Source organism: Chenopodium album, chromosome 5, assembly GCF_948465745.1.
Source record: "Chenopodium album chromosome 5, dcCheAlbu1.1, whole genome shotgun sequence".
NCBI lineage: Eukaryota > Viridiplantae > Streptophyta > Magnoliopsida > Caryophyllales > Amaranthaceae > Chenopodium > Chenopodium album.
This window is the reverse complement of record NC_137838.1, coordinates 76449593-76477560: the sequence shown is the minus strand read 5'-3', so window position 1 is coordinate 76477560 and position 27968 is coordinate 76449593. Positions and strand designations below refer to the sequence as shown.

Here is a 27968-nt window from a genome sequence, read left to right as displayed (position 1 = left end):
TAAATTCGACTTACATAATTGCAAAGAGATAAACTAATAGAGATAATACCCACATGATTTAACCCATTTAATTGTTGTAGATCTTTATTAGTGTTTAGTGTATCAACAACAATACGAATTATCGAATTTTATTAATTGAAATATTGATTATTTGAGTGCAAATATATGAATTATATGCGTTGTAAATAATTTTCTTCAAAATAAAAAAAAAATCCTTAAAAAAAATGTACATTACAAGCGTAAAAGTGACTAATCTACATTTATAAGCGTTAAAGTGACAACTATTCCAAAGACAACACGAGAAGTCGAGAACACATTATTTAAGGACGGAGGGAATAATGTGATTGGCCGTTGGAGGGATTTTATTTGCACTAAAGGGGAGCAGCATCAGTTAAACTAGCCACCTTTTCTCTCCCAAACTTTCTACAAATATCTCTACTCTTTCTCTCTCTTCTCTCCTATCAAAATTCAAGGAGAGCACAATTCTCAATTTCTGGGTTGCTATGGCGGAAATCTAATCCAAGTTCAAAGCAGCAAGGAAGCGGAAGATTTTGTCGATTAATGATCCGCTCGTTGATCTGTGTGATAAGCTTTCGATTTTCCCCTAATTTTTGGTTGTTTAATTTTGTCAATTTGATGAAATTAGGGTTTCTCTGTTGTATTAGATTATCGTTTAATTTACCCCCAATTCATGCTTCAAATTTGTTGTAGTTTTTATTTCTTTGATTTTTTCGGTTGATTGTATCTTGTATCCCTATACTACACATTAACAGATTTCTCGTTCTTCGTTCTTCGTTATTTCGTAGTTTTTTTTCCTTATTTTTTTAATTTCCTGAGTTGTTGATTAAATTGATGTGCAAAAGTTTATTTTTTTGGGAAATAAAATAAAAGAAAAAAAACGGAAAGCAAAAAAGAATTCTGGAAATAATTGGTGGAAAAAGAAATCAATTTTGTTGATGGTATTAAAATTATAGCAAAAAAAAAAAAAAAAAACAAAGAACAGGAAAAGGATACTTGTTAGTGAAAAATAGGACGAAGGGTATTATCCTTTGACCTTGAATTAATGGCTAATTTGGGCGTGAACAATCAAAATAATGGGCAACGATTGGGCATAACTGAGCCAATATCGTTTGGTGGACCAACGGAATATGATGTGAACAAGACCCACGAACTTGAAAAGGTTAATTTACAGTTTTCTTATCGTAGAATTGGTTGCTTTTGTTGATCATCTATTGTGAATTGTTTGAGGCCATACTGAAGTGAGAATCTCGGTTTTACAGTACTTGGAAAATGTGGGTTTGTACGAGCAGCAGGAGGAGGCAGTGAGAAGGGAAGAAGTGCTTGGAAGATTGGACCAGGTTAAGCCGCCTTTTGTGTGTATATTATATGGTTGTCTTGTTTTATTGAATTGTTATGCTGATTTGAGCTCGTGGTATTGAATAATGTTTTGGGTTATTCTTTGTTGGCTTTTGCATAGATTGTGAAGCACTGGGTGAAAACAGTTAGCCGAGCCAAGGGTTTGAATGAACAATTGGTGCAAGAAGCAAATGCAAAGATTTTCACGTTTGGGTCGTATCGACTTGGGGTATGGAACCTTTTATATGTTGCTGCTGCTTTTGTTGGTTCTTCCCCCCACTTCATTCTTAATAAGGATTCTTAATTTCTCTTTTGAATAATTTATCTTTGCTTACATTAGAGAATTTAATTATCTTGTACGGGCCTGTGTTTAGCCCTTCCCTAAGCACGATGACCCTCCATTATATAGCAATTCCTTCACCTAGGAAAAATCAAATAATGCCTGGCCTCTGTTGTACACCATAATAGATTTGCCATCCAACTGAATTAGGAGACCTTAACAATGATCAATTTGTACTGGAAAAGCCTACTTATCACTAGAATTGCAAGCGTTTTAAGGGTATTATACCTAGCTCCTAGCTTATTCATTGTATGTTCTTATTCTTTAGTTTAAGCTTTAGGTGTTGGTTGAGCTCTTAAGTCAATTGAGTTGTGCTGTGTGCTTCTTCTTTGGAGTCTTAAAAGTTTAATTGCAAAGCGCTCAAGTTGCCATCCACATATGGCCCCATGTCTGTGTTTCTGGTGGGATGACAAGTGGATAATTTGATATGGCTTGTCCCAATCAATGCGAGTTGCACTAAAAACCAATACTCCTTTTGTAATTTAAGAATTAAACGTCATGAGAGGTAGATGATAATGTGGCCAATTTGTTGTATTGATCGACATCCAGTGGAAAATAAGTATGATGGAAGAAGTAATTGTCAATGTTGAAACTAATAACATTGGGACACAATCTGAGCTGTATAAGCTTGAAGTGAAGGGAAAAGGCTAGATCATTGACTAGGGTTTGATAATAATAGTAACTAAACCTAGCTTTATTGCGTGAATGTGGCTTTTTGTGGGTAATTTTCTTTTTTTGAAAGTATTTCTTTTAAGCTTGCAATTCTAGCTTGTGATTGTTTTGAGATATGTAAGTAGTATTTTTGGGCTCTTTCTAAGCATGTACTGAGTATACAGATGTTGGCTGTAGAAGAAATACTAGGCTGGTTCTTTAGGGTGGATGAATATTTGGTGATTCATAACCTTAGGAAAGAGACTGAAATTATGTTTGAAATAGGAAAACACATGTTTAAAGAAATTTTTTATTTTTGCTTGTTATGAGTAATATTCTATATCTCATCCTCCCAAATTCCAACAATTCCACCTTGTCGTTGCTCCAGGTTGGCTGAAGCTGAAAATAGTGATCTGGAAATGTCCAAAGAAACTATACTTTATGATCTTTTTCACACTAGTGTTTAGTAGCTTGTGTTTCTTGGAAATTACTTACCAATTTACCTTTCTTTTTTCCAAGCACTTACTGTAATAGTGCCAACTTTGCTGAAATTTCTTTTTTTTTTTTTTGGTCATTGTAACCAGGTGCATAGTCCTGGAGCTGATATAGATACCCTATGTGTTGGCCCTAGACATGCTACGCGAGAGGTAAGATATAACTTTTGTCTGCTTCTATACCTTTCCCATTTTTTTCCTACTTCAGTGCCCCCTTTACTTGTTATATTTTACTGGATATAGGAAGATTTCTTTGGAGAACTCCACAGGATGCTTTCTGAGATGCCAGAGGTTACAGAGTTGCACCCTGTGCCTGATGCTTTTGTCCCGGTGATGAGATTTAAGTTCAATGGGGTGTCCATAGATCTTCTTTATGCAAAATTGTCGCTTTGGGTGGTTCCTGAAGTGAGTATAATCCCCACATTTATACAGCTGTCTGACTTATTTCATTTGCATGCTATAGTTACGAACTTTGGTTTTTTTTTTTTTTTTTTTTTTTTTTTTTTTTTTTAATTTTTTTTTTTTTAATTTTGTGTTCATGTTGAATAAAAATGTGACATCTATCATGATCATTTTACACTCTATGCGCTTGGTTCTTATTGAGGCACAAAGAAACCGAAATTCTGATACATATTATATTGATGTATCTACTAGGAAAATGCATGTTAGCTACTTAGCTTGTCTTATTGCTTACTTGCTTAGGTTGGCTAGTATGTCTTTATCTGTAATCATATATGTATTGGCCCCAATTTTTTGATGAATTTTGTACATCTCGTGTAACTATGATTTTGCCCTTAAAAAGTTCATGCCCATTTGCTTCACTTCCTTCTTAGGTTAGATTAGTTTCTGGAGTTGAAGTTCTCCATTGTTTTTGCAAGGGTCTCGCAGGAGGTAGTGAAGGACAGTTTACCCTTAAAAAGTTTCTAATACCTCTCCCCAACGTATATTTAACTTCTATCTGTCATTTTGAGGAAGATTTTAGCAGTTATCTGGTTGAGTAATCTTGATCATGTTTCGTGTGAGTGCTGTGTGCTGATGGGGAGAGAATCAGGAACTTGCCTTTTTAATATTGAAGAATATGCGTGTCTCATATGTTGCTTATGTGCTATTTTGCTCTATATCTTATAATGTAGGATTTGGATGTTTCCCAAGATTCAATTTTGCAAAATGCTGACGAGCAGACTGTTCGCAGTCTTAATGGTTGTAGAGTTACAGATCAAATTTTGCGCTTGGTGCCAAATATACAGGTCTGTATTGCTGGTAAAGTCTGATTTACAGTATCTAAGTTGTCTTTACAAAAGTGGGTGCTCATGATGGTTTAAGGAGCCAAATACTCTTTTGATGGTTTGAAGTCGAGTAACCCGTGCAATTTTTTGGTCTTTAAAGTAGGTATATTTTCTGAATTTTTACCGCCTGTTGCAGAATTTCCGCACTACACTTAGATGCATGCGATTTTGGGCAAAACGTCGTGGTGTCTATTCAAATGTAAGAATGAGTTATTTCCTCCTTTTATGTAAATAAAGAATGAGTTATTTCCTCCTTTTATGTAAATAAAGAAACTGTCTTGGTAGAGGCTCTAATAAATTTTTTTTTTCATCTCTCTCTTTTTTTTTTTTTTTTAGTGTGTGTGTGTGTGTGTGTGTGTGTGGAATATTTGGATCTTAATACTTTCTTTCATTTCATGGTTAGGTGGCTGGGTTTCTTGGCGGTATTAATTGGGCACTACTAGTCGCTCGTATTTGTCAGTTGTATCCCAACGCATTGCCCAATATGTTAGTCTCTCGCTTCTTTAGGGTTTATACTCAATGGAGATGGCCCAATCCTGTCATGCTCTGTGATATTGAAGAGGGATCTCTTGGTCTGCAAGTTTGGGATCCAAGGAGGAATCCCAAGGATAGATACCATTTGATGCCTATAATAACTCCTGCATATCCATGCATGAATTCTAGTTATAATGTCTCGGCCAGTACTCTGCGGATTATGACAGAAGAGTTCCAGAGGGGATATGATATTTGCGAGGTATTTTTTCTTGAATATGTTGATGCCATGTTTTCTCCATGTGTATGAGGAGCCCTCTCGCTAGTATGATGTCTCATTTATCTTTGTTGCTCCCCCCTCCTCTATTTTATATCTCTTGCCCTTGTGCAATGAACTCAGAGAGAGGAGGGAAGGGTAGTGTTGTGTGTAGTGTTTCTCTCCACTGGAAGGATCTGCCTCTATGTTATATGTTTCCTACATATTTTGGTCCATTTCAGATCTTTATTATTACAAGTTATACTGTCTGTTTATGTAGAAGTCTAGATCTTTAATACTAGAGCATGGGTGTGGATGTTGTCATTGCCTTTTACTTCTGGTTATCTCTCATGCCTGCTGGACATATAACTTTGCACGCCATATTGACTGTCACTATCAATTCTTACAAGTCTCTCTCAGAAGCTTCTTGTGCCGTTGTATTTGGAAAATCTATGAAGATTAAAGAGGGAAATTGTGTATTGGGTGGCATTGGCTCCTGGAATTATTGGACCCAAAGTTGTCATGCTTTAACATTTTAGGCTCTTACACTTGTGGGAGTTTCTTAGGAATTGCAAAAAAAAGCTGGTTGATACTCGGAGGTTTCTGTGAGTTGTATGTTGGCCATCTTATGTTTGTTGAGAATATCGACTGTATTTAACACAAGATCTAAAGCGTGTCTTCAAATTTTATTTTAAGATGAACTTCGTATTTAAGTTTGTGGGGGTGTCAGATGATATCGTCTTTGGCTACATAGAAGATTTAACATTAATTTATCTAAAAAGATTATCAAGTATGATGTAAAAAGTTACAGCTATGCTTTCCTTACCATTTACCATTTGATCATTTAGATTGCCAAGAAAATGCTCTCTGGAATCATTATTATGGGAGGGATTAAGACTTTGATTTTTATGCTGTTGGGATATGCTTATGTATTGTATATCAGTTCCAGTATGGTTTCACTACTTTTAGCCTTCAAACTACTCTTTTTTTTTTTTTTTTTTTTTTTTTTTTTTTTTTTTTTAAGTATTATTTAAAATTAATTTAATTTATTTATTTAATTCAATGTGCATCTTATTGATGTGCCATGTGTGGACTTGAACTGAAGTTGTAGATAGCGCACGACTATAGCTTGACTTGAGTCGATTATGGCGGAATGGATTTTCTGATTTTGAGTAGCTCATGGCTTGTTTCTTTCAGACAGTATTGTAAAGTTTTGGAAAAATATTGGAGTACTTTCTTTAATTATTGAGCTGTTTAGTTTCCTGTATTCTAGTACTCTATTGTTACCTAGAAACCTCTCTAGCGGTTGAAGCTTTCACCCCTGACAAAACCTAAGGGGTCAGCTGGAAATCTTAAAAAAGAAGTGTCTTACTGCTTTTTAGGTCTGTCTTAATTGGATTGGCATTAGTTTAGAGTCATACCTTGGGGATCTCTTGTGGATGCAGATGAATATGAGTAATATTACATCTAATTTTTTTTTTGTCTCCAAGGGCTGTCTAGGGTCTATATTAGTGGGGCCAATCTGGCCATGAATGTAGATGACACTGGATCCTGTTTAATTTTGTTTTGATGCTTGTAATCTAATGTGTGGAGCTTGAGCGCGTTTGTGTCTCCTATGTCATTTCTTTTCTCTTGTGTGATATATCCTTACTCTACTCTGCATTTCTTTTCCTCTTAGCTTCTAATTGTCTTTCCCTACTCATTGAGAGAAGGGTTGTGTTTGGTCTCGCCTTTTTATAGGAGGCTCAGTTTATTACCTTCCTGTTTCTATCAATCAATCAATATTGTAGCTTATGTTGTGATTTTAATGTTACATACAGAGTATTATGAGATACTTAGTTATAGAAAAGCTGCTTATAGGTTTGTCAATAGTAAGTGACTGTTGTCTTCAAACATGAGGAACTCTCAGCTGTCCTGGTCTGCCAAGTTGTACCATTGGGTTGTGGCTACAATGCAATTCTGATGACATGCTGGGCTTTATGTGTGTGTGTGTGTGTGTGTGTGTTTTGTTCTTTTCTGTATTCTTCCTTCTGTAGTTCTGATTGGTGATTGTCTGCACTTTCAGGCTATGGAATCTAACAAGGGTGACTGGGACTCACTTTTTAAGCCATATCCTTTCTTCGAGGCATATAGACACTATCTGCAGATAGACATCAATGCTGAAAATGCTGATGATTATCAGAAATGGAAAGGTTGGGTTGAGTCTCGTCTTCGTACACTTACGCTAAAGGTAAAATAGAAGCTATTTACAATAACATGATTGGAGTTTTATTCATGTATCCGTTGTGGAATCCATTTCTGAAATTTGTTTATGCCAATCCAGATTGAGAGGCACACGTACAATATGCTTCAGTGCCATCCTCACCCAGGTGAATTCACAGATGAATCCAAACCTTTTCATAGCTCTTATTTCATGGGTTTGCAGCGTAAAAAAGAGGTTCCAGCTGGTGAATGCGAAAAGTTTGATATAAGGATGACCGTTGATGAATTTAAGCAAACTGTTAATATGTATACTATGTGGAAACCTGGAATGGAAATTCGGGTTAGCTATGTAACGCGAAGAAATATACCAGCTTTTGTATTTCCTGGGGGTATTCGTCCTACAAGATCTTCTAGAGAAAGTAAGCGATCTCTTGAGATGAAGTCTGGTTTAGATAAGCTAGGTGATGGGAAGAGGAGAAAAAAGGAGAATGATGATACTGTGTCTGGTGTGGGATTGCCCAGACTTTCAGCTTCTTTGCCTTCTATAAGTGAAGGAGGTCATGCAGGTAGTCCTATCAGCACTGCAACTTCTTTAGTAAAAGTGGATCATCTAGAAATGGATGGATCTAGTGAGGTGAATACTGAGAGAACAGATACAGAAATGTTACATCCTGCAAATAATGGTGAGCTTGATAGATCTGTCCAACAAAGTCCGCCTCTCAGTACTGCATCAGTTCCTGCTGCGTCATCCAACTCCAATGAGGCAGAGAAGGTGGCTATTGAAAAGATGATGTCAGGTCCATACGGTGCTCAGCAAGATCTATCTGAGCTTGATGAGCTAGAGCCAGATGTAGAAAATGCTCATCAAGTTGAATATTCTGGAGAAGCTGCTAAGTTGTCACAGGAGACCTCGTCTGTTGTGGAAGCAGTGGAAATTGGAATATCTGGTGCAACTGCTGCTCACTCCAGTTCATTTGCTAATGGGAGTTTGGAAGAGCTTGAGGTCTTTTCCTATTCCTGGATCACTCTCTCTTTTACTTTCGCTTGAATTATCAATGATTAACATGTCGTAAATGTTCCCGAGTCCCTGAAAATGATGACATTAATAGCGATATACTTCGTATTTTGATAGATAGTGGGATCCAAGCACTAGTAAGAGTATTATGTTGTTGTATATTAGAGTTTAGAGGTTGCAGGTGGCTAATCTACCCAATGGAGATATTTAGCTATCTCCAGAATCTGGGATCTCCAAAAAGTATTGTCGTACTTATTATATTTTTAGGCGGAGAACGGTTTTTTTTTTTTTTTTTTTTTTTTTTTTTTTTTTTTTTTTTTTTTTTTCTCCCTTCAATTCCGAAATCATTATAAAAATATCTCTGCCAGCTTGTGCTGTATGTTTGGTTGAGGGGATTTGGAGGGCAGGGGAAGGAGTTGATAGGTATATCCCCTTAGCTGGGCAATAATATGGTTGGGTTAGAAGGGGAGGGAAGAATAAAGGGCGTACATTTTCCATTTTTTTAAATGGAAAAGTTTTGAACTTGGAAGATTTTTGGAATGAAAACCACTCTTTACCCTATTTTACATCTTTTGTGTCATCGGTTTAAGAGCGTATGTTTTTATCCTTCTCTCCCCTCTTGCTTTTGATATTATTGTGGATGTGTCTAATACACTGTAATTGCTATTTACCTGGTGATTGGAGGGTTTGTACCTGCTTTTTTTTTGGGTAATTAGATGCTTACTGCATGTGGTTTGATCATCTTTGCTTGTTCTATTTGTGCAGCCTGCTGAACTTACAATGCCAGGACCTGTTCAAATAACCGCTCCTGTACAAAAAAAGCCGCTTATTAGGTAATTCTCGCAGTATATTATTATTGATGTTCTCTTTGTGGAGTTAATTTCAATCACCAAAGTCCAATGCTTTTTCTTGGGCAGGCTCAGCTTTACGTCCTTGGGTAAAGCTACAAGTCATGGCTCATGAAGGAACGAGCTTTAGGTTAGTGCGTCCGGGTGGTTCAAATCTTGGAAGCTTTCCTGTGGCCATAATATCCCTTTATCAGAAATATACGATCTGTATGAAGGGTTTACTTTGTATAAAATGTCAATAAATCTTAAATATAATAACCGTGCCTTGTCATCCATGAGATAGTAGAGCCATAGGAGGTGCATAGTAGTATGCACTATCAACATCAACCGAGATCAGTTTATAAGGATTTAAGAGGCACTTTTTTAATCTGCTCGACTCTTGCCTATCTTCGTTGCTTGTCATGAAACTAATCAGAAAATGTGTAGTATAAGCTCAACAACTGGAGGCAATTTTGAGACTTGAAGAACATCTGAGGGAACCCCGAAGGCGGCATTTTGTAGACATACTACAAGAAGTCTAAAATCGATTTTACCGATTAAATTTTAAGTTATGACTTATGTTTGTAGATGTTTGATTTCGGAGGTTAATAATATATGATGCAGATTATTAAATGTTGGGAGGTTAATTTTGTCAACCCTTTTATATCTGAAGAGTATTACCTATACATGTTATGTCTGTACTCAGTTTTATTTTTATATAGGCTCATTTTGAAATTTTCTTTGCTGTACTTGGATGAGTACTTCCTTTTTCTTTTTTACTTGATCTATTTTGATTTGCACTATTTAAACATGTATACCTGATATACAAAAGAAAAAACACCATGTGGAATTTTCTTTGAATTGTATTAAGAAAATCCTACTATATCAAATTATCTAAATTTTTGTATTGATAAGTGTGATAAATAAAAACAAATCAAGATAAAAACAAAGGAAGGGGGATTATTATTGTGTGGCGGGGTTACTAGAGTTACTTCTAACCAAGTAACTCTTGAGTAATCTTTGACTGTGTAACTTCTCGAGTAACCTCTGGCTGAACCCCTCGAGTAATCGTACCCTTAACCGAGTAGCCCTTTAAGTAACCTGTGACTGATAAATCCCTGGCCGAATCTCTTAAGTAACCTCTGAAATTTGTGTTATTTTATAATCAACACTTTATAGCCTAAACGAAAATATGAAATGCCCATTTTCTTCTGCTTTCATACCTAAGGGGTTTTTTTTTTTTTTTTTTTTTTTTTAACAAAGATTTGATATAACAAAACAAAAATACACACCAAGAAAACCTAAACAAGACAAACACAGAGAATGAAAACAAAAGAAAAAAAACCAAAAGGAACCAACTAAAAGGACTAGAGAGTTTGCGTTTATGTTGAAAGTTTGGAAGTTCGAACATTATGTTAGACTTGGTAAATTGGACTTTCTTTTATAGAGATAGACCTTTAAATAGCTCAATTGTTTTAAGACAGACTTTTAGGAGTCTTATTTCCAACTCTTATCCTACCAGAACTAAATACCTCCATTTGTCAAAAAAAAAAACCTCCATTTGTATTTCATTGTCAAATACTCGTATAGAGCATTGGAAAAAACTTTTAACAATAAATTCGTCAATATTTTTTTTTAAAAAATGAAAACCACAAATATCAGTGTTAAGAGATGATTAATCAAACACCAATAGCAGTTTTGATGTACAACCATTTTTTTTTTTTTTTTGATAGGAACAACTATTTAAATCAAATCATTTCTGTATGGAGCATCACTTCTCAAATGCCACAAGGATTTTTGAAAGTTTTATTTATTTAAAATAGGTACTTCGGGTCTGTTCTCTTACGTTGAAATTCAGTTCAGTTCAGCTCAGTTCAGTTCAGTTCAGTTCAGTTCAGCTCCTAGTTTTCTTCTCTTATAATATATTCAGTTCAGTTCAGCTCAGTTCAACTTAATTCAGTTCAGTTCAGCTGAGTTCAGTCAATGAGAACATACCCTTCATTAGTGGTTTTACACACATTAAAACTTAATATCAACAACAGATTTAAGCAAGTGAAAAATAAATAAAGATAATTTATGTTCTAGCAATTATGTATGAAAATTATTAGCCATAAAAAAAAATGTATGAAAATTATAAAGTTGACCTTGGTATGTTGAAAATAGTATATCCTGACAAAGTAGTCCACATTCATGATTATCTTTCTTTGATTACATGTAATTATCATCAAGACCTTGTGGAGTTAAACAAATCATCTACTCCCGCCATATATCTTCTTTGTTTAAAATCTTTTAATTTACTAAACTTTTATAAGGTTAAACTTTACAAAGCGCCTCGTGTGTGGATGGTCACACCGCGTGCTTCTTATAAAAGAATAAAATAATCTTATAACACTGACCAAGTAATTCCTGTAGTAATGACTGAATAACTCCTATAACACTAGCCGAATAACCCTATAACATTGATGAAATAACTCTTTAACATTGACCAAATAACCTCTATTACATTAATGAAATAACCCCTATGATGACTGGTTAGTGGTCACGTATAAGAATTTGTGTAAATCTTAAGATATTTTCGGGGTCTTTGATGATCTATAAATAAATTAGATAAATATGCACATTTCGGATCAAGTAAAGATTCTTTTCATTGTCCATTCTATAATTTATAGAACAATTTTAGAGCTGTTAAAAGCTGACCCGACCCGAAATACCGACCTATAAACCGACCCGTCTGAACCCGAAAAAAATGGTGACCCGAACCCGACCTAACCCGACCTGAAACCAACCCTAGACCCGAGTTGACCCAAGTATGTGAGATCCGAACCCGAACATTAACCGACCTAGAGACGACCTGATCCGAATGTAACCTGTAAATTATTGACCTGAACTGAACCCGAGCTGAACCGAAATTGACCCAAACCCGTTTTAACCCGTCAAAACCCGAATTCAACTCGAATTGTTCCTAACCCGACCCGAATTCAACCCGACTTGTTCCTAACCCGACCTGCTACAAACCCGACTCGAATTTCAACCCGACCCAAATCAACCCGACTTGTTATTGACCTGACTCAAATTCAACCCGACTTGTTATTGAATCAATATGTATAGGTCGTTATCTCATGTTTATATTGGAACGGAAATTGAATCTTAACTCTATTCCTTCAATATTTCACTTTGAATTTTAAGAGGTTAGTTTCACAACATGTTTTTAGCGACGAATTTCAAGGACGAAACATGTTTTCCGCAAATTATTGACTTGAACCGAACTCGACTCAAACCCGAGAATGACTCGACTTGGAAATGACCCGACTTGATTATAACCCGCAAATTATTGACTTGAACAGAACCCAACTTGAAATCGTGAATGACCCGACCTAATTATAACCCGTAAATAATTGACTTGAACCGAACCCGACTCGAACCCGAGAACGACCCTAACTCGTTTATATTCGTAAAGATCCGAATTTAACCCGACCTATTTTTCACCCGACCCGAATGTAACCCGACCTTTTACTAACCCGACCTAAACCTGACCCAAACCCGATAAGATGTATGACCCGACTCAAGCATGACCTAACCCGAACCCGACCTGCATATGTTATGACAGTAACCCGTATTGACCCGGCCCGAGATGACTCGACTCACACTAACCCGATTCAAACCCGACCCGTTTACCCGAATTTACAGCTCTAATCAATTTGAAAGAGCTTTTGGTAAGTTAGCCTTTAAAAACAGTCAAAATCAAATTTTAATGAATGACGAGATATGACGATGAGCTTAATAAGTCAATAAGACTCGGTGCTTGTTTAATTTACCTTATGTTTTGCTTATTTGATTTAATTTGAATTTATATGGTCTAATTTGATTTGATTTGAATCTGATTTGAATGTTTGATTTAACCAAACTTTGACCTTTTGATGTACGATATTCTATAAAGAAATAATTTTCATAATTTTTAATTACAAATTTAAAGATATTCAACGAAGTAAAATACAATTATAAACAATAAAAGTACGTCACACAATTAATTTATTTTTTTTCCGATCTAATCTGATTTGATACAAGTAAAAATAAGGTGAATTAAACCATAAATTTTTATATGTGGCTGGCCACACCGTGTGGTCGAGGTCTCGAGGTTACTCGAGTTACTCAGTCTGGAATTACTTGAGGGGTTCGGTCAGAGGTTACTCGTGGGGTTCGGTCAGGGGTTGATTGTGGGGTTCGGTGGGGAGTTACTCAGTCAAGGGTTACTTGAGGGGTTCAGTCAGGGGCTACTCGGTCAAAGATTATTTGAGGGGTTACTAGGTTAGGGTTACTTTAGGGATCCAGTTAGGGATTACTCGAATAGGGGTTACTCGAGGGATTATTTGATCAGGTTTTACTTGAGTGTCAACTGGCCACACGGTGGTGTGACCAGCCACATAAAAAAAAGTTGTGGAATTAAACATGACCCCAATCATACGTATATACAATCTAATTTAAACATGACCCCAATCATACGTATATACAATCTAATCTAATATATATATATATATATATATATATATATAAAGGAGAGTTTTTCCCCGAGATTTTAGAGAGCCACATAGGATTTAATTTTCTTAGTGCGCCATGTAGGATTATGAATTTGAGTTGTAGCCAATTAAATAAGAGATTATTAATTTCTTTTACAATTAAATAATTCAATTGACACGTAAGCAAAATTGACTAATGAGATTTTAAAGTTAAAAATAATTAAATACAAAATATTATCTTTTGAGATTAGAAATTTTATCTAATATTTTAAAACTAATATAATAACAATTTTAATCGCATAAATATGAAAAATATTTTTTAAAAAAAATACTAACAAATCGTGCATCGCACGAGCTTCATCTAGTATACGATATTTGGGATAGTGAGGAATGGTAAACATAGATACTTTATGCAATTATGTGAGCAACTAACTTTGGTCTTTCACATTTATTTTCACCGACTTTGATTTGTTTTCCTAGCATTAGACAAGCACGGAAGAGTTAATAAAAGAACAAAAGAACACAACCAAGTTTTTCACTAGTCTACAATTGTTCTAGTTAGGCTTGTTTATTAATCAATTCAAGCGTATTCAATTCAACCTCGTGAATTGGTTTATTTGGTGAACGAGCTATGACCATTCTTATATACGAGTGTATGTGTATTGCCTCATTGATATGTCTATCTCCCTTCATATTACTCTCCCCGAACACATATGACCATTCTTATTTACGAGTGTATTACCTCATTGATATCTCTATCTTTACTCTATCTAAACACATATGAGTATATGACCATTCTTATTAACTCTATCTCCCTTCTTATTACTCTACCCAAACACACATTACGAGTACACGGCATGACGTATCTTGTAGCTGCCATTGGAGACTAATCAATTACTCGAAAACTAGGGAGTAAGTATGATCCACAAAGAAAATTAGCACCCCTAACCCCTTACTTACGTTGGACCAGCTAGGTGGGACATATCACTTGATCACCAAACCCCAAAGGTTTCTATAAGTACACATGCATCTAACTCTTGTTATATGCAAAGTAAAAAATACTAGAAGTTGCAAAACTAGCCAAAAAAATGCCCTCATTATTTGCATTTTCTTATCTTGTTAGCTTACTAGCCTTATCTTTTTTAACATTTGACCATCCCTTAATCCTTCTTGTAGAGTCGAATCTCGATTCAGACAAGGATGCCTTAATCTCATTCCGATCCCAATTAAGCTTAGATAATCCTTCCAATAATCCTTTATCTTCATGGGACCAAAACTTGTCCCCTTGCAATTGGACAAGAGTTGTTTGTAACAAGTTTGGTGATAGAGTCATTGGCCTAAACTTGTCAAGCTTACAACTTATTGGACAAATAAGCCCTCATATAGGTAACCTTTCATTTCTCCAATCTCTTCAACTTCAAAACAACCAACTTACCAACACAATACCAAAGGAAGTATGTAATCTACTTCAATTGAAAGTTCTCAACTTGAGTTCCAACAAATTAGAGGGTTCAATCCCATCGAACATAAGTAAGTTGCGCGAGCTCGAGGTATTGGACTTGACGATGAACAAGATTTCGGGGAGGATCCCAAATGAAGTGAGTCTTCTTCCAAAGCTCCAAGTCTTGAACTTGGCAAGCAACACATTTTTTGGTTCGATACCTCCATCACTAGGGAATGTCACCTCGATGACTAATTTGGATTTGGGTACTAATACTATTAGTGGCACCATTCCAATGGAGTTAAGCTATCTTCGAAACCTCAAGCATCTCGACCTCAGCATAAACAACCTCAGTGGCACGGTCCCCTCGCCTATGTACAACATGTCATCACTAGAGTTCTTTGCCCTGGCATCGAACGATCTTTGGGGTGAACTTCCTTACAACATAGGAGAAACGTTACCAAATCTACTCGATTTTAACTTTTGCATCAACAAGTTCACCGGAAGAATTCCTGGCTCGTTGCACAATCTTACAAACATCAAAGAGATTCGAATGGCTCACAATCGTCTCACAGGAACCATACCGCCGGGTTTAGGGAACCTACCTCGCCTCAAGATGTACAACATTGGCTACAACTACATAGAAAATTCAGGTGAGGACAATGGTCTTGACTTTATAACTTTGTTAGCAAATAGTACCGAACTTAATTTCCTAGCCTTCGATGGAAACCTTTTGAAAGGAGTCATCCCGGAATCTATAGGAAATTTATCCAAGGTTCTCTCCAAGTTATACATGGGGGGAAATCAAATTCACGGTACCATACCAAGCTCAATCGCGAAGCTTACTGGTTTAACCTTGCTAAACATAAGCTACAATGAGATAACCGGTCCAATTCCTAGCGAAATTAGCAACTTGCAAGACTTGCAAGTCTTGGATTTGTCTCATAATCATATTTCTGAGGCTATTCCTGACTCTTTTGGTAGTCTCATTAAGCTAACTAAACTCGACTTATCTAGTAATAGTTTGGTAGGTCAAGTTCCTAGTACTTTTGGGGGTTATAGTAGTCTCACTTACATGGATTTATCAACCAACATGCTTAATGGAACCATTCCTAGAGAGATCTTTAACCTCCCATCTTTGAGCAACACCTTGAATATGTCTCACAATCGTTTCGATGGGCATTTACCAGATGATATAGGGCAACTAACCATAGTCATTAGCCTTGATCTTTCGAGTAATCGATTGTCTGGAAACATTCCTAGCTCCATCTCGAATTGCAAGAGTTTGGAGACATTGAGTTTGGCTAGGAATTTCTTCTCTGGTTCTATACCAAATTCTTTTGGAAGCTTAAAAGCCCTTCAAACCTTGGATCTTTCTCATAATCAACTATCTAGCTCCATTCCTTCCAACCTCGAACTCTCTACTCAATCCTTAAATTTGTCCTATAACAATCTCGAAGGAGAAATTCCTTGTGGTGGGATCTTAGGAAATCTTTCTAGAGTCTACTTACAAGGCAACCCGAGACTGTCTTTGCAATCTGAATGTGGAGGTTCTCATCATCACAAACGACGGTTACGCAAAGCGGGTATTGTTGTTGCAATTGTGGCAGTCTTGGTGTTATTTTTTATAGCTGGTTTGTATTTGGCGATAAGGAAAAGAAAAGCCAGGTCAAGTAGTAAAACATCAGACTCGAAGATGCAGGAAGGACATTACATGGTAAAATATGATGAGCTTCGCCAAGCTACCGGAGGTTTTAGTGAGGCGAATTTGATAGGAAGTGGGAGTTTTGGATCAGTGTACAAAGGGTGTCTACAAGATATAACTGTTGCAATTAAGGTTCTTGACATGAGAATCGCAGCTTCTTGGAAGAGCTTTCTTGCAGAGTGTGAAGCTCTGAGGAATGTTAGGCATCGAAATCTTGTTAAGCTTATAACATCTTGCTCAAGTTTGGATTTCAAAAACAAGGAATTCCTTGCTCTTGTTTATGAATTCCTTAGCAATGGAAGCTTAGAAGTTTGGATTAAGGGTAAAAGAAAGAAAGAAAATGGAGATGGTTTAGGTTTTTTGGAAAGATTGAATGTGACTATTGATGTTGCTAGTGCACTAGATTATCTACATCATGACAGTGAAGTCCCTGTGGTGCATTGTGATATAAAGCCTAGCAACATCCTTCTCGATGAAGATATGACCGCGAATATTGGAGACTTCGGGTTGGCAAGGTTGTTAATGGAGCAAATTGGTGGTCAACATTCCATCAGTTCAAGCCATGTTATGAAGGGCTCTATTGGGTATATGCCCCCAGGTTAGTAATCTATAAATGCCAAACACTATTTACATTTCTAATGTATACATTAAAAAATAAAAAATAAAAAAATAAAATAAAATAAAATAAAATAAATCTCATTTTAAAAATCCCACCTTCAGAATTAATAGTCACAAATTTATTTTTTAGCATGTACAGAGAAAACCGTCACAATTCCAAAATAGTTATATTCTATGATTGAATATTCTAACTTAACATGATACAGAGAATATATTTTATGCGTAGAGCCTTAGGAAAAAATAATGATCATATGACATCAATATTTCATCCTCTGCTTTTTGAGTGAAGTTGTATGATATTGATTGATGAATACATTTGATTAAATTATGAGCAATGCAGAGTATGGGTTAGGAGCCAAACCATCAACAGCCGGAGATACATACAGCTTTGGGGTGACATTGTTGGAGCTATTTACCGCGAAAAGCCCAAGCAACGAGAGTTTTACAGGAGAACAAGGTCTAGTTGGATGGGTTCAAGCATGCTTTCCTACTCAAATGATGCAACTCCTGCTCGATCCTGAGCTGCATCAACAGCTGCCAGAACTTGCTGCTGCTGCTGCTGCTGATCGTAGCTACAAAAAATCACAAGCATTAGTACAAGAACATTTAGAGTATTGTGTGGCGAAAATTTTTGAGGTTGGATTAGCATGTACTGTCTCTCACCCTGATGGGCGCATTAGTATGAGGGAGGCTCTGAACAATCTTACAGCTGTTAGAAATAAGCTCCTCAAAATCTAGGTGCTATGCACCCTGTTAAACATTTTAGGGATACGTACCTGCTAATGGACCTGATTACAGCTCAATAAACCGCCTCAGAATCCTTTGATTCACAGCTGAAGATTGATGATCTTGAGCAGAGAAGGGTTAAAATACTCCTTACAACAGCGCTTACTGTTGCTACTCCTAACTAGAAAACATTATCAGTAATAAGTTTACATATCAGTAAAATAGCAACTTTTATTTACAGAAACTTTGCAGCATATGTTTAAAAGGATATTTTATAATTTCCATGATTCATCTTGTTGCCCTTGATTCTGCAGAAAATACTGTATAAGATTATAAAGCAAAATTTTCATACATTATGAAGTGCCTTCAAAGCTTGAAGGCGGTTACAGGGATACCCAGTTAATATATCTTGATACATACAACCTTACACCTCTTAATATGTTCAAATACAAAATAGGGCTGCTGGAACACTTTCGTTGTACGACCCTTTAATTGCATTCCAGATCAAAAGGCAAAAACTAATGATATTTATACAGCTAGTCTGCACAAAATTGCCCCCAAAATATACATCATAGAGCAAATTCTAGGACTAGATATAATTTAAGTGTAACCGTGTTTTTATGAAAAGCAGATCAAGCTGAGAGAGAAATAAGCCTACAAAGATCTCCTACAGTAGTTTCTTTCTTATCCTTCCCTTTCCTTCCAAAAGCTCCCTTAGCCAACTCCTTCTTTTTCTTTTGCAATTCTAACACTCTCTCTTCGATTGTGTTTCGAGCGATGATCCTCACAATCTTCACATCTTTTTTCTGGCCAATTCTATGAACACGGTCCATTGCTTGTTCCTCAGTTGCTGGGTTCCACCATGGCTCCAATAAGTACACCATTGAAGCAGATGTAAGATTTATACCTGTAGTTATGTAACTCTAATCATTTCATTATTCTAGATAGAAAAAAATTCTGACTAGGAAAAAAAAAGTTCATACTCAGTCATACCTGTACCAGAGGCTTTAAGACTGGCAAGCAAAACAGTAGGAGAATCAATTTCACTAACACTAAATTCCTGTATCACTAGACCTCTCTCTTTTGCGCTCATTGAGCCATCCAACCGCAGCGTCTTAATCCCAGCCGCTTTCAGTGGTTCTTCAAGTAACAATAACATCTTGCGGAATTGTGAGAACACAACAGATTTAACTCCTCTGTTTTCTGAGAGAAGTTTCAGTAAAGTAGAAACTTTTGAAGATACTTTAGGTGAAGAGGATGTACTGTTGTCATCTGACAACTCTGCTGGGGGTGGGGCTGAGTAAAGCTGGGACTCTGACAAGGGATTGCGGCACATAGGACAGTTGGCTTTGGTAAGCTTAAGAGTTTTAACAATGCAGGCACGGCAGAATATGTGGGCACAACTTGTTATTATAACATCCGTTGGTGGAGAGATACAAATTGGACAGTCAAAGTCTTCAGCATCTTGCAGCAATGACACCAACTTCTCCAATAGTTGAGGATTATTAGACACATCTGCAGGATAGTAACAAAATGAAGATGATTGGTATCCAGATAGATGCTAGGCATTTTATTACAATATCAACATGTAATTAAAGGAAACAGCATCAATAGTGCCTTAAGTCTTAGATACTTTAATTAGCTCAATCCTTCTACAGGACCGTTTTCTTCTTCATGTGAATTTAATCAACTAAAAATGTAATGTTCAGGATAAAAAAAGGTATCACACAGGATGTTAAAAAGCCATAACAGTGCAAACAAGTAAAATGAAGATAGATTTCAAAACAGGTTGCCTAGAAATAAAATTAAAAAAGCATTCAGCTTGAAAAACCGGAAATTCCCGTAGCTTTACATATAAGACAGATTAAACATTGAAAGTCCTAAAACTCTACAAAGTTAAATCTAATCTATGTAGAACAAGAACACCAATTCACGATAAGTACAAAAATTAAAAAGTTTCATGACACGTAAGAGAGTAAGACGGAAATTGAGAGGAAAAGGCTATAAATTCCCTTAAGATGGGTGAAACCTTTCTAATGGCTGAAAGTAAAGTATTGTTCATCAAATGAAGAAAAAAAAAGCTTGCATATCTTGATTTCCCCCACCGGACATTAATAGCTAATAGCCTAATAGTGTATTACAACTAAATCTATGTCTTCACTTTCAACTGACCTAAGAGAATCTTCCATGGCGACCTATTTTAGCTTCAAACAATAATAATAATTTTCACAGAGCAGAATAGATAATCACTTCTGAATGGAGCAGAATAGCTAATATATGGAGACAAAATCACTAGAAATGGAATTAAATTACAAATAACTAAAGAATGTCTTTCCAAAAAAAAAAAAAAAAACCTACTAAAGGAGTTACATAAATTAAGTCAATTGTCTAAGGAGAAACAACAAAAGGCAAAAAAAAAAACCATCCAGTTGGCACTTTACATATTTATCAATAGAAATATACAGCATGTATGCAAAAGTACATATTGCGGATAACATCCACTAATATCAATCTAGCCAAGTTTTCCTGATTAGATTATATATTAATGCTTGAAAGCTCTGCACTTTGAACAGATATGTAATCTAACAGAGTCAAAACATGTATATTGCAGATTAATGAACATTCTCAGCAACACATAGATGCATTGGTAGAAGACACCGTTTAAAATTGGAGATAAATTGACAACTGAGTTGACAGAAAAGCATGTCTGTGCAGGATAAGATGTAAAACATAGCTGCAAATACATAAGGAGAGCCAACCTTGAACATTGTCTGGAGGGAGCAAGGATTTAATATCATGTGGGCACAATGCAACATCAGTACAGATTTGTCGAAGTCTCAATATAATGCTGAGGACAGTGGAATAGTTGCGTGTTACACTACCATCACTGATATAATTCTTCACAATCTGTTTGGCTTCTTCTTCCATGCGATCATATAGTCTACGTTCCTCGTGCAAAAGTTCAACATAACAAGTATCTATTGATTTTGATGGTAACTGGATCAAATTCTGCTCTTTTGTTCTTCTCAATGCGACAGTTGCCATTAAGACCTACAATGAAATGTTTAGATATCAAGGTTAAGAATAACGAACAATATATCATTGCTATTCATTGCACTGTTGACTTTACTTTAAAGTCCTTAGCATGAAGGAATGGAGTGATTGGTGATGGGCAGACACACTAAGTAACAAAAAATGACAGAGTCAACTGACGATGAATTATCTCATAAATATTACTTCTACGTAGAACAGGTGTTTTATTTTCCTAAAGCATAACTAATTTCCCACAAGCTAAAAAAAAATAAAAAACAAGAGAAAAGATGTACCTGAAGACGCTCAAGACCTTTTTGATCTCCCTGAACTAATGGCCGTTGCACAAGTCTATTCCAGTAGCCTTTATTAGAGAAAGGTTCAAATTTCAAGAAAGCCATAAGAGAAAACAGATCATAGGAGCTGTTCTGTATGGGTGTTCCTGTCACAACCCATCTTCTCTTACTATTTAAAGCTGTCACTGCACGACTTAGCTTTGCATTGGCGTTCTTAATCATATGTCCCTCATCTAAGATGATACGCCTCCAGTCCATCTTGTTCATTGGTGACTCAGATTGACTCTCCTCAACCGACAAAGTATTATATGAGGTGAGCACAACATCATACTTCTTAAGCACCTCCACATCACGTGTCCTGTCCTTGCCATGGTACTCATAGTATTTCAACGAGTTAAGATAAGTGTGATCACTCAGCTGTTCTGTCCAAACTGAAAATACGGAAACTGAGCACACAACTAATGTTGTATTTGATGATACCAAGTTCTCATTCACCCCATCACTTGAATCAACTTTCCTCTTCTTCCTAGCAGCATTAACACTACCCCTTTTGCCCTTTCTACCTCCCTTCGACTTCCTACCACCAGAATCATCTACATCATCCCCACCACCACAATTCTCACTAGTTTTATCTACACTACCACAACATCTTTTATCATAAGCAATCAAAGAAAGTAAAGTTAAGGTCTTCCCCAATCCCATATCATCGGCGAAAATCCCACCCCTAATCGGCTCAGGCCTCAGGTTTGTCTGATAATTTGTCAACACATTAACAAAAACCCCATCTCTCTCCTCCCAAAAAGGGGGCAATTCCTCAGAATTCTCCCTCCCAACCAACCACCCAAGCCCTTCTTTCTGGTGATCAAACAACTCAGGCAAAATAATATCTTTTGGGGGCTCCAATTTCACAACCGAACCCTCTTTCCTACCCACATTTTCATCCACCAACTTAAAAATCTCGTCTACACTCTTAACATCCTTACTATTCCTCTTCTCCTTTATAACCTCGGAATCCGATAGGGCGAAACTAGCACTATTCCCTGCAATTAACTGCAACCCACCTCCTAAAATTGCAGATTGAACATCTGGGAAAGCCTCAATTCTAGCAAATATATGAAGTTGAACAGGAATTTTAAACCTAAAACCATCATTAGGAGTATTAGGAACAATACCTTCAACAATAATCAATTGGGTATCCATTAATGGCGCTAGAACTTTCGCAGCAACTCGTTCAATGTGACCCACTTGAGCCCCACGAGTGTTGAGCACTTTAATGGCGTTTTCATCAAACACATTCAAGGGTTCTCGGACTAAACCCACCATTTCTCGGCCGCTAATTCTACCGGTGTAGTACTGAACGCCGACGATTTTGACGATGACAAAACCCACCATGTAAGTTTCGGAAGAAGAGGAGAGAGAAAGTTGGGGGTCTGTCAATTGGGTTTCTTCATAATCGTTTGCTTCGTCTTCAGGATTGTAGGAGGTTGTCATTTTGTTTGAAATTATGAGAAATTGATGAATGAAGGAATAAGGGGAATTAGGGTTCTTGAAATGTTGTTGAATTTAGAGAGTAATGGATGTTTGAGATAATCGAAGCTTTTAAAGTGGCAACTTCAAATTTTTGTTTCAGAATTCTCAAGGACGATAAGTTTGAAATGCCAGAAAAGGTGGAGTTAAGCGGGTTAGTCATAAATCTATACTTATATATACTCGTACTCCTAAACAAATCCTAATGGTAGTCACCTTTTTTTTTTTTTTTTTTTTTTTTTTTTTTTTTTTTTTTTTTTTTTTTTTTTGAGGTAATCCTAATGGTAGTCACCTAGAGTGAGGCCAATGGATGACCAAGTCTTTGGTCACGAGGAGAGAGAGTAGAGTTTTTATATTAAAAAAATAAAACAAAGAAAAAATTGATGGAAAAAAGTGATGATCTGGTTTTAAAGATGACCAAACTAGAAATGTGGTCATGAAAATGTAAATGACAAGTGGCAGGTTATAATTGGAGGAAGAAAAAGGAAAAGTTGCATGTACTTGCAACATATGACACCAACGGCAATATTGTTGGATGACACCACGCATGCATACAACGGCTAGATTATTATCATTGCAAATTTTTGCAACGGTAATAAATTAAAAAATACAAATAAAAAAATAAAAAAATTTACCAACGTCTTTTTTTTTTTTCCTCTATAAAAAGAGACCAATATTGAGGTATTTTTGAACAACTTCTCATTAAGCTCAATTCCTTCATTTAGCTCAATTTCTTCATTTAGCTCAATTCATTCCTTTTAAAGTAATTTTTTTTTATCTACAAAATCCAAAAAACTATTGAATATGGATAAACCCAATCGGAAAAAAAATCCTTCAAAATCGAAAAAAAATTCAAATACTCAACCTTCATTTTCTGATTATCAAATAGATCTCAACTCTCAAGTGGAACCAAACTCACAAATTTTTCCACAGTTTCCAAATTATGGAATGAATAACATCAATTTCACAAATCCAAGTTCTATATCACAATTCCCTTTACGGCCACAACAAGTTCTTAACTTCTCATATTCTCAAAATGTTCTTCCATCTGAAGGACACTCACCTTTTCAAAATCGTCAATTTGATGAAAATGAAACATCCTTCCCTATGTCGCAACATTTTAACATGTCAGAAGGTGAAGGTGCAAATTCAAATTTTAATTGGTCATATAGATCAACTGCTGACTCTGATGACGATAATGATGACGAAGTTGAAGAAAATGAAGGTGGGGATGTAGGAGGCGGAGGTAAAGGCAATACGGATCGAAGGAATTTTTGGTCGCTCGCTGAAGATGAGGTCCTTGTGAGAGCTTGGCTTGAGGTAAGTAAAGATATAAAAAAACAAATACCAACCAAAAGGGGAATGAATTCTGGGCAAAAGTTGAGGCAATGTTTAATAATGTTAGATTATTTAGAGAGAGGCAATTTGAACAAGGTACTGAAGAGATTAAGAAGGATGATTTGCTAAGAGTAAGGGCTTTGGAGCCACTTAGATGTCGGTGGAAAAGGCTAAGTGCTAATTGTTCAAAATTTTCTGGTGCATATGCACATGCTGCATCAAGGAGAGGAAGTGGTCACTCTGACGACGATGTTATTAAGGTTGCGCGTAGAATTTATAGAGATGACAAAACTAGGAAAAATACCAGTAGAGTTTTCCAAGATATGCATGCTTTGGATATTTTGAAAAATGAACAGATATGGGCGAAAAATGAAGATCCAGTCGAGACATGTAAGCAGAAGACAGCAACCCAGTCCAGTGTTTCAAAGAGATCTCGAATTAATGAAGCTGGTAATTACTCGTCTTCAACAAACCCAGATACACCGACCAATGGTGATGCTGGGTGTTCAGGCTTCCCCTCTACTGATGATTGTACCAAAAATAAAGGTAAGAACAAAGTTATGAACATGGCGACGGAAAATTCTCAGCAATGGTTGCTTACTATTCAAAACATGAACATAACAAGGCAATCTGAAACTGAGATGGAGATGATGAAGTTGAGGTTCGAGAGAGAGAAAGAAGCTGAAAATGCTCAGCTAGAAAGGGAGAGAGAAGCACGAAAGCAAAGGAAAATCAACTTGGAATTGTTCAAGATACTTGAAGCAAAGCCATACTTATCAGAAGAGGATCAATAATGAAGGAACAATTTAGTGAAGATATTATTCCAATCCAATTAATTTATTTCTTCAAAATGTAGTAGTGTTATATTCTAGAATGATTAGTTTGTTGTTTAGTAACCGCTTTTGTACTTGAAGTTGTAATCATGTTGTTTAAGTTGTTATTTATTATCAATTAATGTGTAGTCATTATGTTGTTTTTAAATAGCTCTAATATAGTTGTACTATTATGTGATGTATGACTGTCATATTTAAATAGTTTACTATTCTTAAAAAGTTGTGCATTAATGACATTACTGACATTGATGAGATGTAACAATAACAAAAATTGTGCATTGCTCACATGAACTTACGTATTTGTATTTTTCTGATTGTGCATTGTGCATTGTTCACTGGAAAAACCAAAGACTTACTCTTCTGAAAAAGTGAAGCAATTATTGATTTTGATAAGTCATAAAAATGACCACACAACCTATTGATATGAAATCAAATTGAAGCTTCTTTTCAGTACATTATTTTTGATGGTGAATGATAGCATTACAACAACACAATTATTAAAGTTCGTACATTGTTTTATATATTGCTATATGCTTTAATTTGGTTTCACTCAACCAATAATCTATTAGCTCTCTCATAAAAGTATCTTCCTTAGCTTTGAAAATGTCTGAGAGTTCTAATTCGTCCAACTCATCTTCTAACTCTTCCAATTCATCTGCCAACACAAATCAAAATTCCGATGATGACTACAACCGACGTTATGAGAGACGGAGACAAGCAAATCGTGTTGTTGATCGAATGATGGATGAATTCATAATGAACAATCCAGTTGAATTCTTTCAAATGGTTAATCAAGTTCCAAGGGCACCAAGGACGCTGGTCGAAAGGGATCGTGAAGACAGACACAACCGATTATGGAATGACTATTTTGCTGATCCTCCAGTGTTCCCTCCAAACTTGTTCCATCGGAGATTTCGTATGAGAAAGCACGTCTTTCTCCGTATTGTGCATACTTTAGAAGAACGTCATCAGTTCTTTCAACAACGACAAGTTGCTACTGGTAGATTTGGAGCATCAGCATTGCAGAAATGCACCGCGGCTTTAAGATTACTTGCATATGGAACTGTTGTTGATTCCGTTGACGACTACTTACGGATTAGTGCATCTCTTGCGCGAGACTCCTTACAACATTTTGTTGAAGGAGTTGTCTCTTATTTTAGTGACGACTATCTGAGAAGACCTAATGAAGAGGATATGGCCAGACTCCTACGAGATGGAGAACGTCGAGGCTTTCCAGGGATGATGGGATCCATTGATTGTATGCATTGGCGATGGAAGAATTGTCCTTTAAGATTGAAGGCATGTTTTCCGGGAGAGCTAATAAGCCCACTTTGATTTTAGAAGCTGTGGCATCACAAGACCTTTGGATCTGGCATGCTTTTTTCGGGACGCCAGGTAGGTGTAATGATATAAATGTTCTTGACAGGTCTCCATTATTTAATGATATATTCAAAGGTCGTGCACCTTCGGTTAACTATATCGTTAATGGCCACCAATACAATATGGGATATTATCTCACTGATGGTATATATCCTACATGGGCGACATTCATTCCCACAATATCCCTCCCCCAAAATGAAAAAGAGGGTCTTTTCGCCAAAAAGCAAGAAGGTCAGCGAAAGGATGTCGAACGTGCATTTGGAGTACTACAAGCTCGTTTTTCCATTGTGCGGCATCCTGCTCTGGCTCGTGATGTATCAATGCTTGGAAAAATTATGATAGCTTGCATCATCTTACACAACATGATCGTCGAGGATGAGCGAGATACATACGCAAGATATTATGATCCAAGGTATGATGATCCAAATGAATATGAGCAAGCTGAACCCCCGTCTTCAAGTAGAAGAAACTCTCAAGGACCATTTCAATTTAGCAACAGTAGTAACCGACCAGCTAATTTGGAGACTTACATGGCTAATAGAGCTCGAGTTCTTGATGAAGTTACCCATAGAGCCTTGAAGTCAGATTTAGTGAAACATTTATGGCTTAGATATGGGGAGTCTTATAATAGGCAGTAATGATGTATTATTAGGCCTTTAAGAGTATTTTATTTAAGTAATTAAGCTTAGTGTATGTTTTAGCTAATGCTAAATAATGTGTTCTAATCATGCATGTGTTATCGTACTATCGTGTATTATTATTACTTAACGAGCTTTTAAATTAAGTGTCCATGTATTTTACATTTACGCTTCAATAATACATCATTGGTTACAATTATTGTATAATTATATTTATCATTAAGCATTTTAAATTTTAATTATGTGCAACAATTATAGGAATTATTATGTTTTTAACAACAATTTTAATTATATGGTGGGATAGAAGAGAGAGATTATATGGTGGGGTATAGTAAAAGTAGGAGAGAGAAAATCATGACCAAAGTAATTTTGGGTAACCATTGGGAGTCTTTGGTCATGGTTGGTCATGTGAGTTGGTCATGGATGAGTGGAAAGAGAAAGAAATTATATAATAATCCATGACCAAATATTTTGGGTCATCCATTGGGTATGCTCTTAGTACACGGGTTATCACCGCATACAAAAAAGGGTAATGTTATATGTAGCCCTAAAGGATATATATAAGCATTAAATATGCTCTTGGAAATTGTATAAAATTAAGAATTCATGACAAAAACACGCGTAAATTAGTGTTATTAGTGTTTATATTTTGATAATTTCTTAACCTTTTTATGATTTTCTAGGTTAAATTTAATGTTTATATGTAGCCTTAAGGGCTATGAAAATCCCCGCTCATTTTTTTTATTTTATTTTTTAATATTTTTTTTATTGAAAGAAGTTTGTTGCTATATCTTACAGGATTATATAATAGTAAAGAATAATAAATGTTTCTAAAATTATGAAGGATCTTGCTAACGAATGTTCACGGGACGTTGGATAAGCATTTAAAATATTACCTAGGGCCTGTTCATATTTACTTAATTTCAGATCAGTTCAGTTCAGTTCACTTCAGCTCCAATCAGTTTAATTCAGTTCAGCTTCAATCAGTTCAGTTGAGTTCATCTCCTAATTTCCCTCTCTCATA

General features: G+C 36.1%; 4 protein-coding genes across 4 annotated transcripts; 3 read left to right on the top strand and 1 right to left on the bottom strand.

Annotated features, from left to right (window-relative positions):
- The first annotated feature begins 92 nt into the window (after positions 1-92).
- LOC145632335 (nuclear poly(A) polymerase 1-like) lies at positions 93-9645 on the top strand. Its single transcript, XM_081684682.1, has 12 exons — positions 93-1180; positions 1281-1358; positions 1478-1585; positions 2932-2994; positions 3085-3246; positions 3975-4088; positions 4264-4326; positions 4531-4860; positions 6920-7084; positions 7178-8059; positions 8837-8904; positions 8989-9645. Exons 1-12 carry the CDS (start codon positions 1064-1066, stop codon positions 9032-9034), a joined length of 2196 nt encoding a protein of 731 aa, XP_081540808.1. The 5' UTR covers positions 93-1063; the 3' UTR covers positions 9035-9645.
- Positions 9646-14500: 4855 nt separating this feature from the next.
- LOC145633190 (uncharacterized) lies at positions 14501-17914 on the top strand. Its single transcript, XM_081685467.1, has 2 exons — positions 14501-17156; positions 17517-17914. The coding sequence occupies exons 1-2, from the start codon at positions 14501-14503 to the stop codon at positions 17912-17914; spliced, it is 3054 nt and encodes a 1017-aa protein (XP_081541593.1).
- A 294-nt stretch (positions 17915-18208) lies between these two features.
- Positions 18209-22862, bottom strand: LOC145631131 (putative SWI/SNF-related matrix-associated actin-dependent regulator of chromatin subfamily A member 3-like 1). The gene is made up of 4 exons (XM_081683224.1): positions 21229-22862; positions 20662-20953; positions 18896-19417; positions 18209-18809 (listed from the first exon to the last, which is right to left on the bottom strand). Exons 1-4 carry the CDS (start codon positions 22717-22719, stop codon positions 18535-18537), a joined length of 2580 nt encoding a protein of 859 aa, XP_081539350.1. The 5' UTR covers positions 22720-22862; the 3' UTR covers positions 18209-18534.
- A 2667-nt stretch (positions 22863-25529) lies between these two features.
- On the top strand, positions 25530-26944 carry LOC145633189 (uncharacterized). Its single transcript, XM_081685466.1, has 2 exons — positions 25530-26184; positions 26322-26944. Exons 1-2 carry the CDS (start codon positions 25530-25532, stop codon positions 26942-26944), a joined length of 1278 nt encoding a protein of 425 aa, XP_081541592.1.
- The last annotated feature ends 1024 nt before the right edge of the window (positions 26945-27968 follow it).

Bases quoted from the DNA above. Each gene is read 5' to 3' on its own strand.
- LOC145632335 (XM_081684682.1), top strand. From the start codon at position 1,064: ATGGCTAATTTGGGCGTGAACAATCAAAATAATGGGCAACGATTGGGC. The intron at 4,089-4,263 runs GTCTGTATTGCT...CGCCTGTTGCAG, and splicing joins GCTTGGTGCCAAATATACAG to AATTTCCGCACTACACTTAG. The intron at 7,085-7,177 runs GTAAAATAGAAG...ATGCCAATCCAG, and splicing joins TTCGTACACTTACGCTAAAG to ATTGAGAGGCACACGTACAA.
- LOC145633190 (XM_081685467.1), top strand. From the start codon at position 14,501: ATGCCCTCATTATTTGCATTTTCTTATCTTGTTAGCTTACTAGCCTTA. The intron at 17,157-17,516 runs GTTAGTAATCTA...TGAGCAATGCAG, and splicing joins TATTGGGTATATGCCCCCAG to AGTATGGGTTAGGAGCCAAA.
- LOC145631131 (XM_081683224.1), bottom strand. From the start codon at position 22,719: ATGACAACCTCCTACAATCCTGAAGACGAAGCAAACGATTATGAAGAA. The intron at 20,954-21,228 runs GTACATCTTTTC...ATTTCATTGTAG, and splicing joins AAGGTCTTGAGCGTCTTCAG to GTCTTAATGGCAACTGTCGC. The intron at 19,418-20,661 runs GTTGGCTCTCCT...ACTATCCTGCAG, and splicing joins CCCTCCAGACAATGTTCAAG to ATGTGTCTAATAATCCTCAA.
- LOC145633189 (XM_081685466.1), top strand. From the start codon at position 25,530: ATGTCTGAGAGTTCTAATTCGTCCAACTCATCTTCTAACTCTTCCAAT. The intron at 26,185-26,321 runs GTATGCATTGGC...TCGGGACGCCAG, and splicing joins GATGATGGGATCCATTGATT to GTAGGTGTAATGATATAAAT.